This window comes from Notolabrus celidotus, chromosome 8 (genome assembly GCF_009762535.1).
Source record: "Notolabrus celidotus isolate fNotCel1 chromosome 8, fNotCel1.pri, whole genome shotgun sequence".
Classification (NCBI taxonomy): domain Eukaryota; kingdom Metazoa; phylum Chordata; class Actinopteri; order Labriformes; family Labridae; genus Notolabrus; species Notolabrus celidotus.
This window is the reverse complement of record NC_048279.1, coordinates 31,835,751-31,863,006: the sequence shown is the minus strand read 5'-3', so window position 1 is coordinate 31,863,006 and position 27,256 is coordinate 31,835,751. Positions and strand designations below refer to the sequence as shown.

General features: G+C 39.4%; 2 protein-coding genes across 2 annotated transcripts in view; one reads left to right on the top strand and one right to left on the bottom strand.

Annotated features, from left to right (window-relative positions):
- Positions 1-6,733: 6,733 nt before the first annotated feature.
- Positions 6,734-27,256, bottom strand: part of bbs12 (Bardet-Biedl syndrome 12) — a gene marked incomplete at its 5' end in the record, with an annotated part of 47,319 nt that continues 26,796 nt past the window's right edge. Inside the window, one exon of the mRNA XM_034690964.1 lies at positions 6,734-8,752. Within this exon, the coding sequence (XP_034546855.1) occupies positions 6,827-8,752 (1,926 nt within the window). The remainder of the gene's footprint in view (positions 8,753-27,256) is intronic.
- On the top strand, positions 10,216-14,671 carry cetn4 (centrin 4). The gene is made up of 5 exons (XM_034690965.1): positions 10,216-10,351; positions 10,596-10,751; positions 10,854-10,982; positions 12,264-12,401; positions 14,408-14,671. Exons 1-5 carry the CDS (start codon positions 10,349-10,351, stop codon positions 14,495-14,497), a joined length of 516 nt encoding a protein of 171 aa, XP_034546856.1. The 5' UTR covers positions 10,216-10,348; the 3' UTR covers positions 14,498-14,671.

Here is a 27,256-nt window from a genome sequence, read left to right as displayed (position 1 = left end):
GAAGGCTTTCCCCTTTGGGCCTCAGTTCGCATGCGCCCTAGGAGCACCAACCGACACACACACATGCTCACGCCCACTAATGCTCAGTGATTTAACCAACCAACCCAGCAGAAGTCTCAAAAGGAGAGGAGGGTAAGGAGGGGGGGGGACGTGCAACTTGGACTGTGCCTCCAAGATCCCTCAAGCTGCCAAGAGCAGCAGCAAGCACGTGAACAGAACCAGTGTGTTCATTCATCAAGTTTGTTCTAGAGTAGGAGCAGAGGCGTAAAGAGGAAGCCTGCACAGATAGCTTCTTAATGAATCACTCAGGGATAATAAAAGGTAAAGAAACAACAACTTGAAGTAGAAATACTGGCAAACTGCAGATTTCATCCTGCTGAGTGATTTCAGTCCTCACCGCGCGTTGGATTGATGATGGAAGTTTCTTGTTCTGGATGTTTTCCTTTTTGAATTACGGCCATCCATTTGTTAAATTAAGCAAACACTGGTCAGGACATCTGGGTAAAGGTGACCACATCTGACACTTGGGCTGGGTCAGTAGAAAGTCAGCTGTGCTCTGGTTTGACGTCATGTTGGTGACCCCCCCTGAGACTGGTCGGTGAAACATCTGACATCCAACCAGGCTTTTGGGGTGACTGAGGCTGGAGACTTGGATAGTTGGAAGGCTTGGTGTCCAAATGGGAAACCAATTTCAGAAGGGGTTAAGATGGTTTTGGACATCCTGAGGGTGTGTTTCCTGGGACTCAAGAATCCTTCAAACTGATGAGACATAAAGTTTATTCAATGTTGGTTTGCTGAGCGCACGTGTTCTTCTGGTTCTTGTTCTCATAGCAAGGGCAACGTGGAAAGTTAGGTACTAATCTCTATGAGGAGATTCTAAGACTGGAATCAGAATCTGGATACAACGTGTTTTGGTGTGCTTGTCATCCAAGTAGGCTTTGACTGGATGCAGAAAGGTAGACAAGCCAGCATGCTAAATTTCCTTTAATGTCTTATAATCTGAGTAGCGTAGAGACCAGCAATGGACACTTAGGGCACATTTCAGTGAAGAGCCTCTCTCTTGTTTTCCTTTAGAAAGGAAAAGAGGCAGAACACAACAGTTGTACTTCAGACTTAAACTATATATCAGCAATTTATAATATCTACTGTCAGTGCAGCTAACAATCCAGTTGCAGGCCTCTCAATTTAAACCCAATTTTCATGTCTCAAGAAGCTCATCAGACTGTAAACCCATGGTCTAAACCAGTCTTGGCCAGGTCTCCCTTGAAAAAGAGATACTTGATCTCAATGGGACCAACCTGGTTAAATAAAGGTTAAATAAAAAATAAAAACAGGAAAAGGCTTTGGCCTAAGATTTGGTCAAAGACATCATCTCTCAATTCAACAACTCAAGCAACTCTCAAATTACTTGTCAGACTCTTAACATGTTGATGAGAGCAGAGGCCTTAACCCTGAAAATTGGTCAGAGTCAGGGGCAGAGCCAGACCTTTTTTACTGGGGTGGCCAAATTTGGGCTCTGACTTTCACATAGATGAAGAAGATGTGCACTCATAAATTAACTACATGTATATACCCTTTCTGTCTGAGCGTATCTGTTTGTAGTACTAACATGTAAGTATCATAAAGATATATATAACTGTGCAACATACTGTATACATTTTCAACCTAAAATCTTTAAAGACTAAAAAAGGTTTATGACGAAAGTCACAAGTTAAAGTTTTATCAAAAACAAAAGCTGCTGCATTTAAATGCACCTATTAGCAGCTTGTTGCTGTGCAGCCTTAAGTTGATTTTAGCATAAATCTCTCTCTCTCTCTCTTAATCTCCTCTATCCCTCTTTCAAACCCCAACTCAGTCGAGTCTGATGTCTCACATGAGTCTGGTCCTTCTCAAGGTTTCTGCCTGTTAAAGGAGGTTTGTCCTTACCACTGTAACTTGCTAAATGTTGCAAAGTGCTCTACTCGTGAGATCAGACTGAGCACTGTCCGTCAGATGGGACTGGATCTTATCCTGTCTTGATGTTGGATCTCTGTTAATAATTTAATAGAATACGGTCTAGACCTGCTCTGTTTGTAAAGCGTCTTGAGATAACATTTGTTGTGATTTGGTGCTAGATAAATACAGATTGACTGATTGATAAATCCTGCCTCTGACAAGGCCAGATAGCCAATCATGGGCTGTTTCCGAAATCGCCTACTATACTAGCAGTACGTACTGATATGTCCAAAATTCAGTATGTAGTAAGTAGTATGTGAACAAGAGCAAAATCTGCAGTATGCCAAAACTCCCCGGATGTCTACTGATACGGGAAAATATCTCAGTATGCATCGGACCAGTCTGCCTCGCGTACTGTTTCCCATAATGCACAGCGCTTGTTCCACTTTTTCTTTTTCCTCATTTTTTGACTGGAGGAAATCCGTTTTTGGGTGCTGTGAAAGTTATCAAATTACATATAAACCACTTCCTAACTTTTTAAATCATAAATGGATGCTAAATAAGCATTTTATTTATCGGCTTTACTTCCGCTTTCCGAAACCGGAAATCCAGCGAAGTCTGGCTCAGCATGCTGCATGACAGATCGAACAGAACAGTCATACTACATACTAAATTCAAACGCAGTATTTAGTAGGCAATACCTACTGCCTACTACATTAGTAAGTAGTATGTAGCAGGCCGTTTCGGAAACAGCCATGGTCTATGATTTTGGGTGCCAGCTGGGGTGGCCAATCAGACCTCAGATGAGGCCATGCCACCTTAAGCCACCTTCTGGATCAGCCGCTGGTCAGATAATCTCCTGGATCATCAAAGGCTTGAAAAGTTTGCTATCACCCTCAGAGGTTTATGGTTTTCAGACGATGGCTGATGGGTTTGAAGAGTGCACAGGATTAGTGCAGTAATCATGCACAACTTCTCCTTATGTCAAATTGTAACAAGGACACACCTTCCACGACCAGATTAAACGTCATGTGTTCACTGAAGACTGTTTGAAATTTAGTACATGATAAAATTAAAAATCTAAGATGACGTGACAGTTCATTTTTAGTGAAATCAGCCCGGTGCAGCACTTCTTGCATGTGCAGAGCTGCACGAGTACCATAAGTCATTCTAGTCGCTTTTGTGCAGATCAAACGGAAACAGCATGTGAAACCAAAGATGAGACAAAATCACCACAACTGCATCCACAGACGAAACCAAAGCCATGAAAGCAACCTACCAAGCATCATCAGATAATAATGAATTCTCTGTTCGATCTCAAATTTGTATGGATTAGAAAAAAAACAATGTTTTATAAATGGGTGGTTACTTTGATGAGAGTTGGTGCATAGGACCTTAACCTGGTAAAACTGAGTGAATTAATATCATAACAGTAACCTTCACATGGCTACACATGATGGCCATAATCACACCAGTATCTCTAATCAACTTTACCTTTTCTTACATATGTTATGAACAGTACAACAGAATGTGAGCATTGACTGTGGGAAAAATAAACAAGATTTATGGTTTGCAAGTGTCTTTCTAAAAATAAACACGTCTGACACACTCTGGTATCGGTTGTGTCACAGGAATTTTTTGTTCCCCTCCATACTGATGACTACGGCTTAAAAGGTGACAGAAAGTAACTTGAAGTTCCACGGGCACAGTTGTTTCATTAAACCTTGATTTAAAAGTTTGAATACCAGTTTTCAAACTTTTATCTAACTATAAAACAAAAAGATCTCTCTTTTTTCAAACAACTTTGAGGATCCCATTTAAATCTAAGAAATAGAGCTCCAAAGGCAGAAGTCCAACTCTGGACAAGGTTTCAGAATGACATCAGTCCCTGGCTCTGTACGTGCAGAAGAAGTAAGTAACAGTAAAACATGAACTCAGCCTGAACTCTCACTCGCTCAATGTTTCACCAATTATGCCTTTCCAATTTCCTTCTCCATGTTGTGATTGTTATGTCATCCTCTCCCCATCGCTGACTGATGCCTGACTCAAGGTTACTGTGGCTCCATGGTTCAGTCTTTTTTAATTTCACGTCACTATTTTTAGCGACGTGAAGCTCCCTCCCTTTGATCTTAGAGGAAGTGGAAGCTCTAAAGCGTTTTAGTTACTTACACCTCCAAACACAGCATGCACACGATCGGAAACTCTAACGATAACGAGCGGGCTTTGAGATCACTTCTGTTTTGGGGATTTTTTAGACTTTTCCAATACACATTTATCTTGATTGCACCCTTGTGACCTCTCTGTGATCTTGAAGGAAGTTACATTTCCAGAATCCAATCATCTTTAATAACCCCTTAAAAGCCGTCATTACCTTTAGTTCACCTTTAAAAAAGTACAACCTAATGAGGCTCAAGAAAAACTGTTCTGTATACGGAGGCGTTCCTTCAAAATCAACCGTTCCCGTTGTGACACAGGAGGTCATAAAACCACCACCTCTGGCAGGGAAGCCGTGTCCAATGTGAGAAGCACTGGCCAAGACACTTAATGAAGCAGCATGGGCATAGACTAAAAAAACAGACTGGTACATCCAAATTCCTCACATGCTCCATAAAGAAGACTTTGAAGTGTGGTTTTGGACATGTTTTACCTTTCTGCATGGATAGACTGAGCACAAGGTCAAGGCATGCAGAGTCAGCTTTGTTTTATGGACTAAGGGTAATTCCTGAAAAGTATGCATGACCATCTAAATAATCCTCATGTTATTATTCTTCATACATTGCATTACAAAATGTAAAAACTCCTGTGTGCTTTCTTAAGTCTGGCTCTTTCATTCTTCTTTGGATTTGAACTCAGCACCTTTAAGAAAACTATGACAATTAAATATCAACATGGGAATAAAATGATGTCTGACTTGATAGACACTCATTATTTGCTGTGATGGCGAAGATAAAGGGTGAATCAGATGACTATTAACCTGGGAATAAAAATTGGTGTCCTTTACCCATCGGTGATCTTTTAACTTTCAATCTCAGTTTTATTCAGATATTTGAAACAGCTAAATGTGTGTCTGTATTTAGATATTTAGGGAGAATTGAGTCTGTATCTATGCATCAGCTTAGACTAAAGAGTCACATGGACTACTGTCATATTATCATTTGTCTCCCCCATGTGGTAGAACATAGGTACTGTTATGACTGTGGGTTATATGTCATAGGTCATAAGAATAATCTCTCTTGCCTCCCTCCTCTCTGTGCGTGTGCTCTCTTTTCTTTGCTTTCCATCAGGTGCTGCAGGTGGCCACCGCGGATTGGACGGGAGGAGGATGGCGCTCGGTTGAAAAGGGTGAACGCAGAACAACTCGCCCGTCTTCCTCATGCCCAATGCGCCCGTTTAATAAAGGTTAAACAATTTTTGTTCACAGGTTGATATTATATTAATCTGATTCAACCCTTATCTTTGCCATCACAGCAAATAATCAGTGTCTTTAATGTCAGCCATTATTTTATTCCCATGTTGGAATTTAATTGTCATTTTAGCTATCTGAAAAGTTTTCTTAAAGGTGCTGCGTTCAAATCCAAAGAAGAATAAAAGAGCCCGACTTGAGAAAACAAACATGAGTTTTTACATTTTGTAATAAAGTTCCATGTTAAACATTAGGGCAATGTATGAAGAATAATACAATGAGGATTATTTAGATGGTGATGCATACTTTTCAGGAATTACCCTTAGTCCATAAAACAGAGCTGACTGTGGCCTTGTGCATGCCTTCACCTTGTGCTCAGTCTATCCATGCAGAAAGGTAAAACATGTCCAAAACCACACTTCAATGTCTTCTTTATGGAGCTTGTGAGGATTTTAGATGTACCAGTATGTTGTTTTTGCGATGACCATGTTCTTTTAAGCAGTCCGGCACAGAGGTAGGGGAGAGTTGCCGTTTTCTTTTGTTGTATTTGTTTTCTCCTGTTTTCAGTTCAGGAGGTAGGGACAGTTTTTGTCTTTTCTTCTAGTGTTTTTGTTCTGGGAGGAAAGTTAGAATGTCGAGCAAGGAGATGTTCTGCTTGTTGTTTTGGCCTTTACTCTCCCTGAAGTTGTATTAAGTTCTCTTGTGTTTGACAAATAAACCACAGTACTTGTCAGTGGACTTGATTCCTAACCCTAACCTTTGGGCTTTCTCGCAATCTATCATCACACCCAAACACTTACCCTAACCCTAACCACTCGGAGTTCTTGCCTAACCCTAACCTACAATATTTGTCAGTGGAATTCATGCCCAAACCTAATCCAAATTCGGGCCTCCCACTCTGACTCTGCTTCCCCTGCCCCATACGTCATCTTCTCCTCATTCATTATCTCACTCTTTACGCTTTCTCTCTCTCTCCTCTCTTCCCTTCTCTCAGGGAGGGAGTAGGGGTGAGCAGAGCCCTTCAGTCTAGTCAGGCGGGGCTCAATTTAGCTACCTGTTCCAGTCAGAACCAATTTGCCACAGAGGGATGAACTTGTGCATAAGTGTTGTAAAGAGGATATGATGCAAACCAATTCTGAAATCTTCAAGTGGTTAGGATGAGAAACCGTCAACTGACCATTATCAAGGGTAAGGGTTAAGGGTAAAGTTCAATCACAGTTAGGAATTAAGTCCACCACCTGTTTTTGGACTGCAGAGATTTGGTTTGTTTATTTGCCTTGGGAGTGAGGAAGGAGAGGATCATATTTGTGTTACACTCTAGGCCGGGCGTAACAGTACAGTAGCACCACTTTCATGGAAATGTTCATATCTGTAACCATACTGATGACAAGAACAGAAAGAATACAAAAACTCTTTATTCTTTTAACCAATCAGAAAAATACATTGTGTTGTATTGTAAACATTTTCAGACGGTTCTTTAGATTCAGGTCATAACAGCATCAGATTCTCCTTCACTGCCTCATTTGGGTCAATGCCCGTGATAACTTCTGAGTCACTCTGTAAGACCAAGAAAACCAGATCTAAGGCTTTCCTCCACGCTTCCTGCTTCACACTCAGATTATCATACACCTTAGCTGATGGTGCATCAGCAGCTCTCACAGGTGAGGAAACGACCCCATCCTCTTCTTCACCTTCTAAGAAAAGCTGTGAGAAACTTGAAGCGATGTCCTGATTATCATTGCAGTCCTGTAGTTGCTGACTCACAGCAGTCCTGGCCTGGGGTTTGGAAAACTTTCCAGTGTTAACCATTACAGTGGATATGTAATCTATTAACCCGTCCGCCATGAGGTGTACTATCACACTCCTGTAAGGGTTAGCTGCTGCTCCTGCCTTGGTTTGCTGGGTAGCGTCCCTCTCTGCTTGCTTTTTGAGGCGATGAATACAAAGCATTTCTGCCACTCCAGCACCGGGCAGGAGGGTTTTGTCCTTCAGTGCATGATGTAAACGATACGCACAAGCCCAGAACTGGTCCTCTAGGGCCTGCAGCTTCCCCTCGACACAGCTAGTGAGAACCACAGTGACCAACTCGCTGTGGCCTCCAGTGAAAATATTCACAGCTATCGTCGATTTCGCCTCATAGCTGCTGAGGTCCCTCCACACTGCTACCTTCACTCCAGTGCCAACACAGTGCTGACTTAACTGCGTGGCATAAGTCACTGGGACAGCTCCCGCTGAATCAGCGAGTGCTTTCAAAACGGAAACCTTTACTTTTTCCACCGCAAGTATGTGATGTCTAGAACAGCGTTGAATCACTTTTTCACTTACAAGCCCGCTGACTAGTATCAGGTTCACTTCCAGGCTCAACAGAACTGTGATAACCTTTTCCATCCACACTTCCTCTTTGCTTGAGCACGGCAAATCAGTCTCTGTACTCACACGCCGCATATCCGATGGCCTTTTAAAGCCAAGATGACGATAAGTTCCTGATAGATCTCCATTAATGAGAACAACCTTCAGGGGATATCCTTTCAAGTGATGTGCAACCGAGGCCTGTTCGGCAGATAAGAGAAGGACGCAGCCCGGTACGGTGCACGCCTGTTGCTCTGGTAAACCAGGCAGCACACAAGTCATGACTTTAGAAACATCAAACATGGAACAGGTGGTATCTTGTTGGCTGCTTTTGGACTGTACTCGGCTGGCTTCAACTACCAAACTCATTGCGTCCACACAACCATGACTCAGACACTCTGCAATGTGTGCAACGTCTGGAGGTTTAGGCTGAGGATTTTGCAGTTCTGTCGAGACATTTTCAGATCTAGCTTCACAAAAATGTCTGCTGAGTTTTACTTTTCTTTGTCCACTCACGTTAAGACCAACATTTCTTGACCCTTTGCTTTGCCACAAAGCTTGTGAAGCATCCTTGATGGATTTATTTGACAGCTGAAGCCCTGAACCATTAGATTTTGCAGTGCTACTCTGTGATTGTTCCATACCAAGGCTATCAATTGACACACTGTATTTTCTGCAAACATCGATGCATATATCCATCCCTTCAGACATCGCCGTGATGATGTTCGCCACTGAGATTCCTCTCTGAAGGCACTCCAGAGCGACACGACTCCATGCTCCGGCGAGGAACAGCAGGCATCCTGACCCGGTATGATAGACCCTCTGGTGGGCTCGAACAGTCTCGTTAACTATCTGACCCACTGCGCAGGTCAGATCCAGGTTCTCAAGGATGCGGAAACAGGAGCACACAAGAGCGGACTCCCCACTGGCGTCATCTTGGATAAACTTGTACTTTTTGTTCGGGCCCAAAGAGGAGTGTGTGATTCCAGCCAGTGCAGAGAGCTTCTGCAGTCCAACATGCTGTCGATGGTTTATGACCGTACTTCCCAGCATTACCTCAGAGGCCTTGATTAGAAAGGGAAAGACAGATTTACATTGGCTCATCTTATATTTAGTAACAAACACATCAGGAAATATTGGTTGATATATCTGAGGCCATTGAGGTCAGTCCATTAAAAAATATCCCAAAACAAAACAGACTCTTTGAGATGTATGATGTGTGTACTGTGCAAATTATTATGACCTCAGAGAAATATTGTTTCAACAAATTGCCTGTAAAAAGCTTGAAATATTGTGATGGACAGATGTGCAAAATCTAAATTGGTTGTTTAATTTTGATATGTTTAAACTTGCTTATTTTGTATCAAGATATCAAGATAGTCTTTTTAAGTAGTGTGCATTTTTTTTTTTTATTATTTGGAATGACACAGTTTACAATACAATTTCTTTGGCATTTAACACCTCGGTATCACAGTCTTTCTTAAGTCCGCTTCAAATATTTCCATCGTATAATAAACCCCTTCCCTGGAAAATGGGAAAGGTGATTGTAGTCCGACTGTTTTTTGTCCATGTTGCCTTTCCAAGGTTTTTTGTTCTTTAGTCATTCTATTGCAATAACATATAAACAAAAGAACAGGGGAGCTTCCTCTTGTGATTGTCAAAAATAAAACAAAATTAAGAGTAGCCGAAGAGAGCAGGCAGTCACAAAGTCATTTTTATTTGTATTATTTTCTTTAATTCTGTTAGAATTTTCTCCCTCAGTTTCCTTACAAGGAATGATCGTGCTGTGCGCTCTCACCCTGGATTGTACAAATTGATGGTGTCTTGTAAGCCCATGCAGGCTGTGCAGATGATAGTATGCATAGTAGGCAAAATGTCTATTTACATTAAAAGCAAGAATGTGAGATCTGATCACAAATTGTCATATGCTTTCAGACACACGTATGAATGTCAGGAGTGAACGGTGGTACTTAAAGCTGTTCAAACCTGTCATTATCATGTCTCCTGAGTGATCTGATCAGAAGTAGCCAGCTCTAAGTTTCACAAGAAGTGGATGGATGGATATTTGATGCAAACAAAGTAGATTTGCTGATACATTATGGTGCACAAAAGCAACTACATTTAAGTAGGTGGTTTGAGTAATTTAAGCTGCAATGATATTAGCATGCACAACTCAACAGGTCTGGATCAAGCAGCACTTATGAGGCTAATCTAACGTGCTAATGTCTTGATAGAGAGAAAGGCCTGCTTATAAATGAACCTGTGAATAAGTCACATGATAAAGCAGGAGTCTCATATCTGCACAATAAAGAGTATAAAGCAAAGAACACGTTACCTTCACTCATTAATGTAAAACATTCATGTTAGGGTCTCATCCATCTGACCAGCTGCTCCAGCACGATTAGTAACATACTGCGCATGCGTAGTGTTTCCTGGTTGCTCGGAGACGACAGACGAGTTCACTCATTGGCTGAACCTCTTAAAAACCCGCCCTCTTTGTCTCCTGATTGGATGACATGTTCGCGTCAGAGAGGTTTCATGGTTTCTATTGGTTAACGCGGCTGCCACTCAACAGATGACGATACAGCCGTTATTTGTTTTGTTGACATTCGAGTATCACACCAAAGAGTGGACTTTTGGGTGTCAGAATCGTTGAATTAAATGGTAAATATTGTTAAAGAGTATTTTAAGAAAAGTTTAATGTATGCTCTTTTGAAAATGTAGTTGAATGTATCGTTTTAAGCTGGCAGGAAATTAGATAAACGTGTTAGCTACCTGCTAACAGGTAGCTAAAGTTAGCTAACAGGTAGCTAAAGTTAGCTGGCATCATAGTAACAGTTGACTTCGAGGTTAAAAACATACATTATGAGTTCCTGATCCACCTTCTGCTCATTTCTTTGCTTTTCAGGCTTCAGCTTACCGAAAACCAGCCTCTTCCACGAGCCAAAGGAAGAAGCCAGGTCTGAGAAATGATTTAACTGAAGATCAAAAACAAGAAATTAAAGAGGCTTTTGATCTCTTTGACACGGATGGGACTGGGATCATAGACGTGAAGGAGCTGAAGGTTTGATTGTAGTTTACCCTGTGGTTCAAATGATTCAGAAACACCTTGATTACTGTGCAACAGGAGCTTCAGGTTTGTTGTGTGTCTCTGTCTGTGCCACAGGTTGCTATGAGAGCTCTGGGGTTTGAACCCAAGAAGGAGGAAATCAAGCAGATGATTGCAGATGTTGATAAAGAAGGCTCTGGAACAATTGACTTCAATACCTTTCTTAGTATAATGACACTGAAGACGGTGAGTGTAACACACCTGCATGACATAACCTGGAAATTCATTGAGAGTGAGAACCTGAGCACAAATGGAAAAATGGAATACATGCAAATCAATTTCCAGTTTTAAGAGTCACAGAAAATGCGAAGGCTTTTATAAAGCTTTAAAAAAACCACAGAATTAACCTACACTACCAGTCGAAAGTTTGGACACACCTGCTCCTTCAATGGTTTGTATTTCTTTTAATTATTCTAAACATTGTAGATTAATACTGAAGACATCAAAACCATGAAATAATCAGAATCAGAAATACTTTATTTATCCCGGGGGAAATTCAGTAAATACTATGGTTTTGCCATAATATGGATTACACAACTGATGGTCTCAAACACATTAAGAAGGCAAGTCATTCTACAAATGAACTCTTGACAAGGCTCATGTTAATCAGAAACCATTCCAGGAGACCACTTCATGAAGCAGACTGAGAGAATACCAAGAGTATGCAAAGCTGTCATGAAGGAAAAAGGGGGCTACTTTACAGAATCTAAAATATAAAACAGATTCTGATTTGTTTAACACTTTTTTTGTCCATTAAATAATTCCATATATGTTTTTTCATAGTTTTGATGTGTTTGGTATTAATCTACAGTGTTTGAAATAATTAAAATAAATACAAACCCTTGAATGACGAGGTGTTTCCAAAGTTTTGATTGGTAGGGAATATGTGGTTAATTATAATGAGATTGTCATGTCGTCACCCTCTCCATGATGAGCATGACGGGGAGCTCGTTCAGTCAACGCATCATCCGCCCATGGTGCAAACTGAACGCCCCCCCCCCCCCCCCCCCCCCCGCCACCACCGCCACCGAACAGATTCATACCATCCCTGCATTATCTGTCACACCCCATCATCTCTTCTCGTACTGACTCTCATGCAGTAATGCATATTGCATATTATTATTATATTATATTACATTATTATTGTTTACTACAACTTACGGCCATATTATACACCCATATTTATGTATTCTATTGCTTAATCTGTCATTATCAAGCCATAATCACACCATGTCAACCTGTCACTACTGAATCATTTTTTAATACCGCCTGTAATTACTTCTATTTAATCAATTTGTAACATTTGTATTCATCTAAATTCCATTTGTAACATTTATATATATATTTATATATATTTATATATATATATTTCTTGATCGTACTAATGTCTGGGTTGCTGCAACAACTGAATCCCCCCCCCCCTCAGGTTCAATAAAGTAATATCTTATCTCATCTTTATTTTGAAAGGGTGACAAAGACTCCAAAGAAGAGATTTTGAAGGCTTTCCGGCTGTTCGATGATGACGGTACAGGAAAAATCTCTTTCAAGAATCTCAAAAGAGTTGCCAAAGAGCTGGGTGAAAACCTCACTGATGAGGAACTGCAGGTAAAGTAGTCTCAGGTGACATGCAATGCTGTTATATGTTACATGCACCAACACTTTCCCAACCCTACATGGTCAAATCTATCCTAAGGCAAGAATGCAACATTGCCCTGGCTAAAACAGTGTTCAGTCTCAGAGGGAGCTCACTTTGATGTAATATAAGCACATGTGGAAGCAACACCTGCCATCTAAATGATCAAAACCCCAGGAAAAAAACCAAAGAGAACTCTAAACATTATCTTACAAAACTTAAATCCCAAAATAAACCGAGTACACCTTCATTAAAACTTCACTTCAGTGTGCAGGTTTCCTCATTTGGAAGTCACTGTTGTGAAATGTAGCACAGGAGAGTTTTCTTGTCATTAGAAAGAAGGTAGTTGGCATCACCACTGAACAAACCTGTGTGTCTCAGTGTGATATGATGAGGGATCTGTGTCCCTGTGCAGCAGGCTGAGGATGGCGGTGTCGTCTGATCATTTAAATATGACACTTCCTGGTCGACGGCTGGTACAGTCATTCGTATAACTGAATTCATATTCAAGTCATCCGTGTATGAATGGACGGCTGTTTTTATATTTTGCAGTTCATTATTTAGAAAGAGAGAAACCAGGTTAAATCATGAAATGGAATCTCATGTAGATACCCCCTTCATAGTTTGTTTGCAGTTAATTCAGGCCCGTGATGCTTGTGCTGTTTCCGTTACCAGTCTTGTGTTACTCCATCCCAATAACAGCATCAGATGTGACCTCTACAAAGTTTTCTCAAACCTCATGGAAATGTTTCACTTGTCTTGTTTTCAGAATCACAAGTGAAAGAAAAAGTTACCACTTTATGATTTAATGCAGTATTTTATGACTATTTCATTGTGGATGTCTGAAGGGAATTTATTGAAAGGATAAAACAGGAAGCTATGAATAATTTTACTTCCTTATCAATCAACAACTTCTAGAATCAGAGACTCAAAACCGGAAATCTGCTTTGATTTCTCTGCTCAGTAAAAGTCAAAGAGGCTGTAAAAGAGAGACTTCTAAAAATAATTTTCCCTGTTTTCCAAAGCCCAGGGTAAATCTCAAAATGTCTTTGTTTGTCAAACACACAAGGTTTTAACTTCATAAAGATACAAATCAGAGGATTCACAGTTCAGGTGCTGGAATCAGAGAATTTAGTCTTTTTCAATTTAATAACGCTTCTTAAAATGGCCATAAATCCTAATTGGACTATTAGAGACCAGAACACTTGTCCCCCCTGTAGTTGTTAAGTTCTTGTACGTGATATTAGAACAACTTTTTCATGGTCGGTTATTTCTGAGGAACTTGGGTGCTGTGGTGCCCTGCGTGACATGTTTTCTCAGTCCGAGTAGGAGTCAGGGTTTTTCCAGTTAATGACGAGATGTTGAACTTTTAAAAACTTTTAAAAACACATTTTTTTATAGATATGTTTTTACAGGAGATGTTATCTGAGCGTTTTAATCCTACCGACGCTGCTTTTATCAAAGGCAGCATTTATCATTAATCTCGTAGCACTCATATCTAGCACTTTGAGGTTTGCTCTAAATGTAATGTGTGTTATTCATAAAATGCATAATAATTATTATTATTATCTTTTCTCTTTTGATCTCTTATCTTTAGTTACTTGTATTCCCCTTACTTGTTTTATTTCTTTTTATTCTATTGTGTTTTTTTTGTTTTTACCTTTTTTGACTTGTTTTATTCCTTTTCATATTTCATGGTCTACCTTTTATTCTTACTTCTCAATTTCTGTCTTTTTCCAGCTCTTATGTTGCTTAACTTCCTGTTTTTAAAATATGTTAATCATTGACTTCCTCACATTTATTTTATTTTATTTTGTTTTGTTCTATTTGTTATTTAATCTTCTCTTCTTTTTTTTATTTGTAAAGCGCTTTTTAACACTTCTGAAAAGTGCCATGTGAATAAAGTGTATTATTCATCTTCTATTTCTTATTATTTAAAGTGAACAAACTAATGAGAACTTGTTTCTCCTCCTTTCAGGAAATGATCGATGAAGCGGACCGAGATGGGGACGGCGAGGTCAATGAGCAGGAGTTCTTGTCCATAATGAAGAAGACCAACCTTTACTGACTCCTCGGAGTGTTTTCGTGTCTTCACCTCGGACCTTTTTGATATTTCTTTTTCACTCTACAGTTTCTACAGCAGCATTTTTTCACGACTTTAGTGTGTAAATAAGTTTTTAACATTCTGTATCTTTGCACAGATTTTCTACACTGCACGACAAATAAATATGTTTCATCGTAACTCACTTCTTGTCTTTCTGAAACAAAAGCTTTGAGCTCTGAGTCAGTGCTGTAATTAAATTACAGACAGAGACAAATAGAATAATGTAGTGTCAGACAGTGAAAGTCTTATGACTAAGTTGACCAGAATTATGTGACTGTAGACAGGAATGACAACGGGAGACATGAGATGAGTGACTCAGTTGAAGTCGCTCATCATTTGAGACTAAACAAAGTCACCATCTAAAGAAAACAGAGCAGTTTTACCTACATGTTAGAGGAAAGATTCTCCTGATTAATTTTAATATTCAGTGAGTGTCTGGTTTTGACCAAAACACCAAACCTCGTTGAAATAAACAGGATATTGTAGCGGCGGGTTTTTCCGATCCGTCAGACGGCTGTTTATTATTTTGAGGATGCTTGCAACCGATTGTGAAAGTTCTGACAACTTGTTTAAAACCGAGAGGAACATCGAGCGGAAAATGTGAATGTTTTGTCCAAAGATAAGGGATCTTTATCTACAAAAAACAAAAAAACATTCCACTTATAAAATGGTCGATGGTGTAAAACTAGAAATATGACAAATTGTGGATTTCTAAATGTAAAACTTCAACAGACAACATCCTGCCTTTTGTTTTCACAGTCATAACTCAACTCTTAGAGCTTTTAATACCCCTCAGGGAATATAAGACCCGAGTGTTAGGACAGTGTGTACACCTGTTCAGCTGAAACTTTGAAATTGAAATAGATGAGCCATATATAGAGGTCAGCTTTCTCCCATGACTCAAAACCTCCTTAGTGTTCAAAGAACAGGTGAGAGCCGAAAGACAGTGCTGAAACTTTCAAGTACAAATTATATTTCATGGACTGTGACCTGATATTATGGAGGACGGTCTTCTTCCTTAAAGCTACGAGACAAGCTTCTTAACAAGTAAGCAAGCTCTACAAGTCTTAATAAAGATCTCAACATCTGAAGCACTTTTCTTAATGTCACAAAGTGCTTTTTAAAAAGGAAGATTCATTACAGCCAGACAAGGCAGATAAAGTGTTCAAATACACAATCACAGAGGATGATGGCTACAGAGGAGAGTAGGCAGATGGCAGGTTCAAGGGCATGCTACTGGAACATTTGCTTAATGCTATTTGTATAGCACCTTTAAAAAAGGTCAAAGTGCTTTGATGAGCAAAGCATGGCCGGATTCAGAAGACAAAGTAAACCTTTAACAGACAGAGAGGAGTGTAGGAACTCTAACAATGCAAAACCAAAATACAATGCAAAAGATTAAGAAGAATAAATGCAAATTAAACAGAATAAAGTGGTGAGACAGTAGACCAATAAATCATTGTTTTTTTTGTTTTTTTAAATAGATAAATAAATGAATAAATAAAAATAGATAAGAAAATAAAAGCATGAAAGGACAATAAAATAAAAAGAATTTAAGAAGAAGACATGACATCGGTGAAAGGGCAAAATGGAAAAGGATAAATGAAGAACATTGAAATGTAAATGAAAAATAAATTAAAAAAGAATACAAAACTAATCAAATCAAATTAAATCAATTAATTAGTTGGATAAAAACTAAAATTTAATGATAAATAAAAATAAAAAGCAGTTAAAAGGATGAAGTCAAAATGGGTCTTAAGAGGAGATTTTACAGATGTCACTGACTCTGTGAGCCTTATCTCCTGAGGAATATAACCCCTCATGTGTCCGATGTGCATATATGTGTTCTGTGTGTTCATATGTGTTCGGTGTGTACATATGTGTCCTGTGTGTACATATGTGTCCTGTGTGTTCATATGTGTTCAGTGTGTAAATATGTGTCCTGTGTGTACATATGTGTCCTGTGTGTTCATATGTGTCCTGTGTGTTCATATGTGTCCTGTGTGTACATATGTGTCCTGTGTGTACATATGTGTCCTGTGTGTACATATGTGTCCTGTGTGTTCATATGTGTCCTGTGTGTTCATATGTGTCCTGTGTGTACATATGTGTCCTGTGTGTACATATGTGTCCTGTGTGTACATATGTGTCCTGTGTGTTCATATGTGTCCTGTGTGTTCATATGTGTCCTGTGTGTACATATGTGTCCTGTGTGTACATATGTGTCCTGTGTGTTCATATGTGTCCTGTGTGTTCATATGTGTCCTGTGTGTTCATATGTGTCCTGTGTGTTCATATGTGTCCTGTGTACATATGTGTCCTGTGTGTTCATATGTGTCCTGTGTGTACATATGTGTCCTGTGTGTTCATGTGTTCTGTGTATTCATATGTGTCCTGTGTGTTCATATGTGTCCTGTGTGTTCATATGTGTCCTGTGTGTTCATATGTGTCCTGTGTGTTCATATGTGTCCTGTGTGTTCATATGAGTCCTGTGTTCATATGTGTCCTGTGTGTTCATATGAGTCCTGTGTACATATGTGTCCTGTGTGTACATATGTGTCCTGTGTGTTCATATGTGTCCAGTGTGTTCATATGTGTCCTGTGTGTACATATGTGTCCTGTGTGTTCATATGTGTCCTGTGTTCATATGTGTCCTGTGTTCATATGTGTCCTGTGTGTTCATATGTGTCCTGTGTGTACATATGTGTCCTGTGTGTTCATATGTGTCCTGTGTGTTCATATGTGTCCTGTGTGTACATCTGTGTCCTGTGTGTTCATATGTGTCCTGTGTGTACATATTTGTCCTGTGTGTACATATGTGTCCTGTGTGTTCATATGTGTCCTGTGTGTTCATATGAGTCCTGTGTTCATATGTGTCCTGTGTGTACATATGTGTCCTGTGTGTTCATATGTGTCCTGTGTTCATATGTGTTCAGTGTGTACATATGTGTTCTGTGTGTTCATATGTGTCCTGTGTGTTCATATGTGTCCTGTGTGTTCATATGTGTCCGGTGTGTTCATATGTGTCCTGTGTGTTCATATGTGTCCTGTGTGTTCATATGTGTTCTGTGTGTTCATATGTGTCCTGTGTGTGTTCATATGTGTCCTGTGTGTTCATATGTGTCCAGTGTGTTCATATGTGTCCTGTGTGTTCATATGTGTCCTGTGTGTTCATATGTGTCCAGTGTGTTCATATGTGTCCTGTGTGTTCATATGTGTCCTGTGTGTTCATATGTGTCCTGTGTGTGTTCATATGTGTCCGGTGTGTTCATATGTGTCCTGTGTGTTCATATGTGTCCTGTGTGTTCATATGTGTTCAGTGTGTACATATGTGTCCGGTGTGTTCATATGTGTCCTGTGTGTTCATATGTGTTCTGTGTGTTCATATGTGTCCTGTGTGTTCATATGTGTCCTGTGTGTTCATATGTGTCCTGTGTGTTCATATGTGTTCAGTGTGTTCATATGTGTCCTGTGTGTTCATATGTGTCCTGTGTGTTCATATGTGTTCAGTGTGTACATATGTGTTCTGTGTGTTCATATGTGTCCTGTGTGTTCATATGTGTCCTGTGTGTTCATATGTGTCCTGTGTGTTCATATGTGTTCTGTGTGTTCATATGTGTCCTGTGTGTTCATATGTGTCCTGTGTGTTCATATGTGTCCTGTGTGTTCATATGTGTCCTGTGTGTTCATATGTGTCCTGTGTGTGTTCATATGTGTCCGGTGTGTTCATATGTGTCCTGTGTGTTCATATGTGTTCTGTGTGTTCATATGTGTCCTGTGTGTTCATATGTGTCCTGTGTGTTCATATGTGTCCTGTGTGTTCATATGTGTTCAGTGTGTTCATATGTGTCCTGTGTGTTCATATGTGTCCTGTGTGTTCATATGTGTCCAGTGTGTTCATATGTGTCCTGTGTGTTCATATGTGTCTTGTGTGTTCATATGTGTCCAGTGTGTTCATATGTGTCCTGTGTGTTCATATGTGTCCTGTGTGTTCATATGTGTCCTGTGTGTGTTCATATGTGTCCGGTGTGTTCATATGTGTCCTGTGTGTTCATATGTGTCCTGTGTGTTCATATGTGTCCTGTGTGTTCATATGTGTCCTGTGTGTTCATATGTGTCCTGTGTGTTCATATGTGTCCTGTGTGTGTTCATATGTGTCCGGTGTGTTCATATGTGTCCTGTGTGTTCATATGTGTTCTGTGTGTTCATATGTGTCCTGTGTGTTCATATGTGTCCTGTGTGTTCATATGTGTCCTGTGTGTTCATATGTGTCCTGTGTGTGTTCATATGTGTCCTGTGTGTGTTCATATGTGTCCTGTGTGTGTCCATATGTGTTCATATGTGTTCTGTGTGTTCATATGTGTCCTGTGTGTTCATATGTGTCCTGTGTGTGTTCATATGTGTCCTGTGTGTTCATATGTGTCCTGTGTGTGTTCATATGTGTCCTGTGTGTTCATATGTGTCCTGTGTGTGTTCATATGTGTCCTGTGTGTGTTCATATGTGTCCTGTGTTTGTTCATATGTGTTCATATGTGTTCTGTGTGTTCATATGTGTCCTGTGTGTTCATATGTGTCCTGTGTGTGTTCATATGTGTCCAGTGTGTTCATATGTGTCCTGTGTGTTCATATGTGTCCAGTGTGTTCATATGTGTCCTGTGTTCATATGTGTTCATATGTGTCCTGTGTGTTCATATGTATCCGGTGTGTTCATATGTGTCCAGTGTGTTCATATGTGTCCTGTGTGTTCATATGTGTCCTGTGTTCATATGTGTTCATATGTGTCCTGTGTGTTCATATGTATCCGGTGTGTTCATATGTGGGATGATGTGCACCTTTGTTAGTGAGGCTCGGTGGATGTTTATTGTTTATTGTGTTTATACATGTATTCCTGTACAGACTGTGGCAAAAAAATCTCCTTATTAAGGACAAATAAAGATCTATCTATCTATCTATCTATCTATCTATCTCTCTCTCTCTCTCTCTCTCTCTCTCTCTCTCTCTCTCTCTCTCTCTCTCTCTCTCTCTCTCTATCTATCTATCTATCTATCTATCTACAGAAAACCTCAAATGGGAGGCACCCAGGAGACATCATGATCAGCATGTCTGCTGGTTGTCTGAGCTCTGAGCCAAATGAACTTTTGGAGTAAACTCCTTTAGTCACCTTTAGATCTTGTTCTTTTACTTACTGCACACAGCTAGTGAACATAGGTGAGGGTTGTCACATAGATCAGCTAGTTAAGCTTCAGCCACAGTTCCCTCTTCACCACAGTGGTGAGGTGACAGACAGATTGGTGCAGTATCAGCAGCCATGTGGGCATGGTACAGGACCACGGTGGTGAAGGGGAAACTTATTTGGTGGTTAATGTCATTACGCGAACGCATGTTAAATATTGTAGCTTCAAATGAATGTCCCAGTCTAAGTGTAAACATGTTGTGAATGATTGTAATGGGTATTTAGGCTTTTTAGAATTATCAGCTTTTAAGAGTAGGTTTAAAACTTTCCTTTTTGATAAAGCTTATAGTTAGAGCTGGCTCAGGCTTGGACCAGCTCTTAGTTATGCTGCTATAGGCTTAGACTGCTGGGGGGAACTGGTGCACTGACACACTAGGATCCTAGCTCACCCCCTTCCCCAACCCCTTCATCACTTACTTTAACTCTACCTGTCCCATTAAAGTTACTAACCATAGACCTTTCTGGAGTCCCTGAGCTCCCTTGTCTCGTAGGTTCCTCTGAGCTGCTGTAGACGTCCTCCTGCTGTGGACGTTCCAGACTCCAGCTGATATGGACATGCGTCTGACGAGTCTGACATGAGTCTGGTTCTGCTCAAGGTTTCTGCCTGTTAAAGGAAGTTTTTCCTCGCCGCTGTAACTTGCTAAACACTGCGAGGTGCAATGCTCATGGTGGATTAAGGTGGGGTAAGACTGAGTCTTATCCTGTCTTGGTGTTGGGTCTCTGTTCATAATTTAACATAGAGTGGTTTAGACCTGCTATGTTTGTAAAAGCGTCTTGAGATAACGTTTGTTGTGATTTGGCGCTATACAAATAAAGGTTGATTGATTGATATTTCATAAAAAAATGAGTGTTTGGTCATCAGCTGGCACCAGTAGTAAGGTAGTAATGTCTCCAATGCTTTTAATCTTTTAATGTAAAGCACATTGAGCTGCACTTGTGTATGAAATGCGCTATACAAATAAAGCTGCCTTGCCTTGCCTGAGCTCTAACCCTTCTTAAATTGCGAACCAGTTGGTGTAGCTTTGTTGCATAAAGAATAAAGGTTACATTCAAGAACATACTGCTCAATTCAGCACTGTTTCAAAATCTCTCATGATTATATACACAATAAAGACAGTTAGCTTACTTTACAACAAATACAGAGATACAAGAGATAAGGTATTTAACACTGAAACAGCAGAGGCTTCTCTGTCTGCACAGAGCAGTCGTTTTGGAAGAGTGGGCGTCGGGCGTTTGATTTAAGAACTAAAGTTTCCAAGTGGAGTTCCATGTTTTTGTTCAACTGTAGTTTCATGGCCTTTAATATCTTCACAGCCCCTCAGCTGACTGTTATTCCCCTTACTGTTGTGGTTTAACAGCATTCACTTCAAACAGTCTGTTCAATACTCCCACTGCTCCGCTGCTGCCTCTCTCTTCCAATAATGTGATCAATTTCCAAAACAACAAAGCGCTGCAAGTGTGGTCGCTGCTGGTAAAGGGTGATTTTCGTATTAACTGTTAAATGTCAAGGATGCGTCACTGTTGTGTTAGAAACCTATTTTCTCAAGCCCCCTTTTAGTAAGTCAAGCTGATGACAATCTAATAACCGTCATTGTGCCCTGGAGAAGCAAAGAGTGGCTGCAGCAGTGGTATGTGTGCTTTCTAACTTTCTAGATTTAGTCTTTAATTTATGGTATTTATTTACTGTTTTTATCCACAGTTAAGTTTTATTGTTTACGTACTGAAGAGGGAACTAGTGCTACAGTGTAAGTGTAGTGTTGTTTCTAATCAAAACTATGTGCTTTTAATGTGACAGAAAAGGGAACAAACACAGTTAGCAACCTTTGTGAGAATATCTTTTTGTTTCAATGTTTATCATAATGAAGAGGGGGATTATTAGCACTCCAAACTTTTGACCACAGAGGTTTTTATTAAGTTTAAGGGATTCTGATGTATTCATAATGTTAACAGAGAAAGTAGCTTGTGTTTAAATGTTTTACCTTTTTGAAGTTACTGCTGCAAACCTGACTTATTTATGAGCCTCGTGTTTTACTGCCTTACCTGTTAAAAGGAGATGTTTCCACCTCTTAACCAATCACCTTCAAGCATTTGAGTAACTCAGGTGTGGCTTTGTGGTTTTACATGAGGGAAAATAATAAGTCTCTGTCAGTGTTGCCCTGCTAATACATGCACACATACACATCAAAGATTGAGTTTTACAGTTCTCCTACTGTATTGTTTTGATTAATCTTCTGCATATGAAAGCATCATAAAATGTAGTATCAAAGAGGTGTAGTGAGCTTAGGTGGGATGCGGCTTATCTTTGGCGATATAGTTGAAGAGTTTTTTTACATGTGGGATCCTCAAAGGTTAATGATGATTCTTTGGACTGAATGATTACCCCATCAGTATTGGTGCCCTCATTAGAAGTGATGATGAGATTATTTAAGTCAACATGTTTGGCCCTGGAAAGAACATGGATTTTGTTTTCTCTGCATTTAAGACTGACTTACACTACCAGTCAAAAGTCTGGAAACACCTTCTCATTTAAGGGTTTGTGTTTATTTAATTATTTGAAACACTGTAGATTAATACCAAAGACATCAAAACTATGAAAGAACATATGTGGAATTATTTAATGAGCAAATAAGTGTTAAACAAAGCAGAATCTGTTTTATATTTTAGATTCTGTAAAGTAGCCCCCTCTTTCCTTCATGACAGCTTTGCACACTCTTGGTATTCTCTCAGTCTGCTTCATGAAGTGGTCTCCTGGAATGGTTTCTAATTAACATGAGCCTTGTCAAGAGTTCATTTGTAGAATGACTTGCCTTCTTAATGTGTTTGAGGCCATCAGTTGTGTTGTTCAGAGGTAGGGTTAGCACACAATGGATAGCTCTATTTGACTACTGTTGTAATCCAGATTATGGCAAAACCAGATTATTTCATAGTTTTGATGTCTTCAGTGTTAATCTATAATGTTGAAAATAATTTAAATAAATAAAAACTATTGAATGAGAAGGTGTGTCCAAACTTTTGACTGGTAGTGTATGTACGTTGAGTGCTACATCTTTGGGGGCGGCAGTAGCTCAGTCCATAGGGACTTGAAGGGTCGCCGGTTCGAGTCCCAGTATGGACGAAGTTTGGCAAGTGGACTGGTGGCTGGAGAGGTGCTGGTTCACTTGCCTGGGCACTGCCCTTGAGCAAGGCATCAAACCCCCAACTGCTCTGGGTGTGCTGGTTGATGGCAGTATCCTCACTCTGACATCTCTCCCTAAGCATGTTCACTGCATGTGTGGGCATTTGTATGTATATACCAAAAAAACTGCATGTGTAGCATGTCCAAAATAGCATGAGTGAAAAAAATATTAAATTTTTTTTATTAAATTTTTTTACTTATTTTTTAAAATGTAATTATTTAAACAGTAAAAAGAACAGGACCTAGGATGGAACCTTGTGGTACACCATTTGTAAATTCAATAAATTCTGATTTTATAGTTCCATGGTCTCCACACTGCTGTCTGCCCATGAGCTGGCTCTGGAACCAGTTGTCACATTTTTTATCAAAACCAACATTTTATAGCTTTTTTTAGAAGCATTACATGATTGAGTGTCAAAAGCTTTGGAGCCACGTATAAAGACAGCTTCACAATGTTTCCTATAATCCAAGGCTGAAGTTATGTCATTAAAAACAAGAGTAGTTTATTGAAGCAGGCAAGATCGATGCTATATCAGTAAGTATATCACAGCCAAGTAATAGCCAACAGCTGCAGATGAAAGGTTTCATGTTGACGAGCTGATCACACACGTCATATCAAATCGATCCACCTCTACATGTTGACACTGTGTTAAAAACATAGTGTCCCTCTCTCCTCATTATTTAGTTTAAATGTTTTGATTTTTTGTGAATAATCTGCCCCACAATAATATAAAGAGAAGAATCCAGTCTCTAATTCAAACATAGCGACTGGAAGACCATGACATTCATTAATTATTGTGAAAATTGATCTGTCAGTATTAACAAGCTGTGTCAGCTGCCGCCGCAGATTGAGAGGACAAAAGCAGGGCGATCCCCCACCCACGCCCTCTGTTTTCTTCCTGTACACTTACAGGAATATATATCGCTCGCTTTTCTCAGTCACTGAAAATTTGTTATTGATGCTTTTTCAGCTACATAAATGATTGTACAATAAATAAGGATTTCCCATTTATACACATGTTGAAACGTTTTTAATCAGTTAACTATTTTCTGCCTTTTATGTTGAGTTGCATGCAAACTTTTAACCTTGCACCCACCCACCCACCCCTGAAAATGCAAAGTGTTCACGGAGCAGAGACCGCAGTATCAGTAATCTACAACTTCAAGTGGGAGTAAGCGTGATACTTTAAGATACTGAATATAGCTTTCAGCTGATTTACTTCCTCAACTGAGAGAAGAAGACAAGAGGATGAGTAATATTTCTGTTAAGTAGCCCACACGCTTCATTATATCACTGTTAGATAAATCTCACAGCCACAGACAGAGCAGTCAACATTTGTTCAGACGGGCCTTTATTTGGTTTGAACGATACGGTGTAAACAAATTATGAGCGACAGCTTTAAGTCAAAACAAAGCAACATGATGAGGATGAGCAACATCTGCGGCCAAGGCACATGCAGTGATAACAGAGGCTATGTAATAATGAAATACAGCACAGTGAAATTAACTTATACACACAGTGTTCCAAATTATTATGCAAGTTCCATTTTTGTGATTATTTAAAAAAAATATGTTAACAGTCATTTTCAAATTGATTAGGAAGTCAGATAATGAATATCCATCCATCCATTATCTTGTAACTTCAAAGTAAGTTGGCTGTATTTTCAGAATCTGCAGAAATGAGTGTGCTAAATTATTGTTTTATTTTATTAAGTTGGTGATAGAAGCATATAACTTATGAAAAATAAAAACTAGGCACCTTTAAAACATCTTTTACACCATCCTGAAGCCAGAAAGGACCAATAAGTTCATCATCAACAATGACAGCCCAGAACATAACACCACCACCGCCTTGTAGATGTCGCAGTCGAGTTGGAGCAGCGTGGTCACTTGAAATCCAACCAGATGCTCACCCGTCTGGTCCATCTTGGGTTGCCCGGCACTCATCGGTTAATATAACTTTGGAGAGGTCTGCCTTCATGTATTGTTTGGCCTATTCCAGTCTATTTTCTTCAGTGGAGGTCTTTTCTTTGCCTTTTAGACCTTTACAACTCGTCTTAGCGTCCTGGGTACATCATCGAGCCCCACAGCTTCAAATATGGCCTGACTTATAGCTAAGGTTCTTTTAGGAACCTCTCATTTGATTTTTGACAGTTCTTGGCTTTATAATGTTCGACAAGCTTTTTCTACTCTGGGTTTTCTCCCATCCTGACTATTTTGAACATATCTTTTTATGGTTCGGCAGTCACACTGTCATTTCTTGGCTATATCATTGGTAGACTCCCCCTTGCTCAGACTCTTTTCCTCTTTAGTCCAGTCACTTTTCTTGCCCGTGGTCAAAGCTGAATAGGACTTGCATAATAATGTGGCACACCTATTTACACAAGGTCTGTGATAAAGGATATTAGAGAGCTTTTTAGATTCAAAATAAAAGGGTTTTGTTAAAGCACACTGCCTTAAATACATCATACTAAAACACTATTTCTTTCTGAATAGCAGCCTTCCAGATTTTCAAGAAAAGGTTACCTGCATAATAATTTAGAACACATTGTAGGTTTGACCCTGTGCAGCTGTTCTGAGCAATAACAGATAAATCACACAGGACATAAAATCAGCACCTACCACCGGCCAATTACAGTAAAGATTTAATGTTGGTAAATACCATTAAAAATTCCTGTATGAAGCTTTTCTTAAAAAGGCAGGGACTAAAGTTGTATTACGTGTTCATATTTTTATTACAAAGTACCACACAGTCACTGTTAACAAATATAAAGAAATGTGATTATGAATTAAGAATTTACAGTTTATGACAAAGTTCTTCTGAGTTCTTCAGGTGAGGAGACAGCTTAACTCATGGCAGTGACTCATGCCAGGACCTCCTTTTTACTGAACAGATAACAGCAAGTATTTATCTCTCATAAGTATAAAGGGCATCAGTTTCTAAAAATGACTGACTTCAGTATAACCCAGATTTTTTTGAAAAGCTTTTGTTTTGTTCAAAGAAGTATAACTTCAAATTTGACTTTCAGAATGACTTAAAATATTCAAATGACTGTTTAAATGAAAGCACTTATCAAGAATCAAGAATCGAGGAAGCTTTATTGCCGAGTGAGCTCGCACACACAAGGATTGGACGTGGTGATTGGAACACTGGTACTTGACAACAAGACAGTAAGGACATTAAATATAGAAACCTAAAATTTAATCTAAAAATCTAAATTAATCAGAAAAAAAAAAATCTGTCACAGTAAAAAATAACAATAAAAAAGTAAAAACAGAAGAAAAAAACAGACAAAACATCAAAAATACAAGAGAAGAAAAAAAAGCAGTTTCAAGAAAATTGCCTGGATGTACAAAAAACCTCCTGACATGAACATGACATGACATTAACCTCATTCAAATCTGAAAGGGGAATTAAAAGAGGAAATACAGACTTTATTTGAAATAAAGAGAAGTGATCATTAATTGGTCTTGAAAAATGCTGAGGAGAAAAATGTGGTAATGTTTTTTTTCAGATTGGCCGTTCTTCTTCTGCTTTATCAAGAATGCAGAAATCTGTGGTATATAGGGCTCTCCATGCACAGACCCCTTATATATCAGGTGCTGGTCGGAAGCAGGAACATATAAGGAATATAATAAATTACCCCTGAAACACTGAAATGACTTTACTGAGCCAACAACGTGTTCCGCCTGTGGCTTCCTCCTTGCAGGGCGAACCTGAGGAAGCTACAGGCAGAAAGTGTGGTTCACTCACAGTAAAGTAATTTCAGTGTTTCAGGGGTAATTTGTTATCTTACATAAATCTGTGATTTGATAAGCTGCAGGAACATAAAACCCAAATTTATAACATGTAAAGAAATGATTCAGACTTCTTCCCACTCAGCTTTGTTTAGTAAAAGTGGAAGTAAACCCACACAATCTAGAGATTACAAAAGAAAGGTGCAATCTCCAATTTGCAGATGGAAACCCAGCTTTATAAAATGATTATTCAAAAAGTAATATTTTTTTGAACTGGGGAACTGCAGTGTTATTGTTTACAGATCAAAAATAGGCGAGTTCACAGTGTTACCACTTGTTACAAAAGCAGATCTGCCTCTCCAGTGTGTCGGTTTTCTCGCCTGTAGCCTCATTTCAAGTCACACTTTTTCATGCTGTGTTTAACACCCTGGCTGACCACAAACAGCAACTCTCACTGTTTTTGACATATCTTCAGCTCTGACCGAGGGTTGTTGTCATCAGCAGAAAAAAAACCATGTGTCAGATCGGAAGTGTTTCACTTAATTTAATGGAAAAAGCTTCAGCAGATGAGACAAAC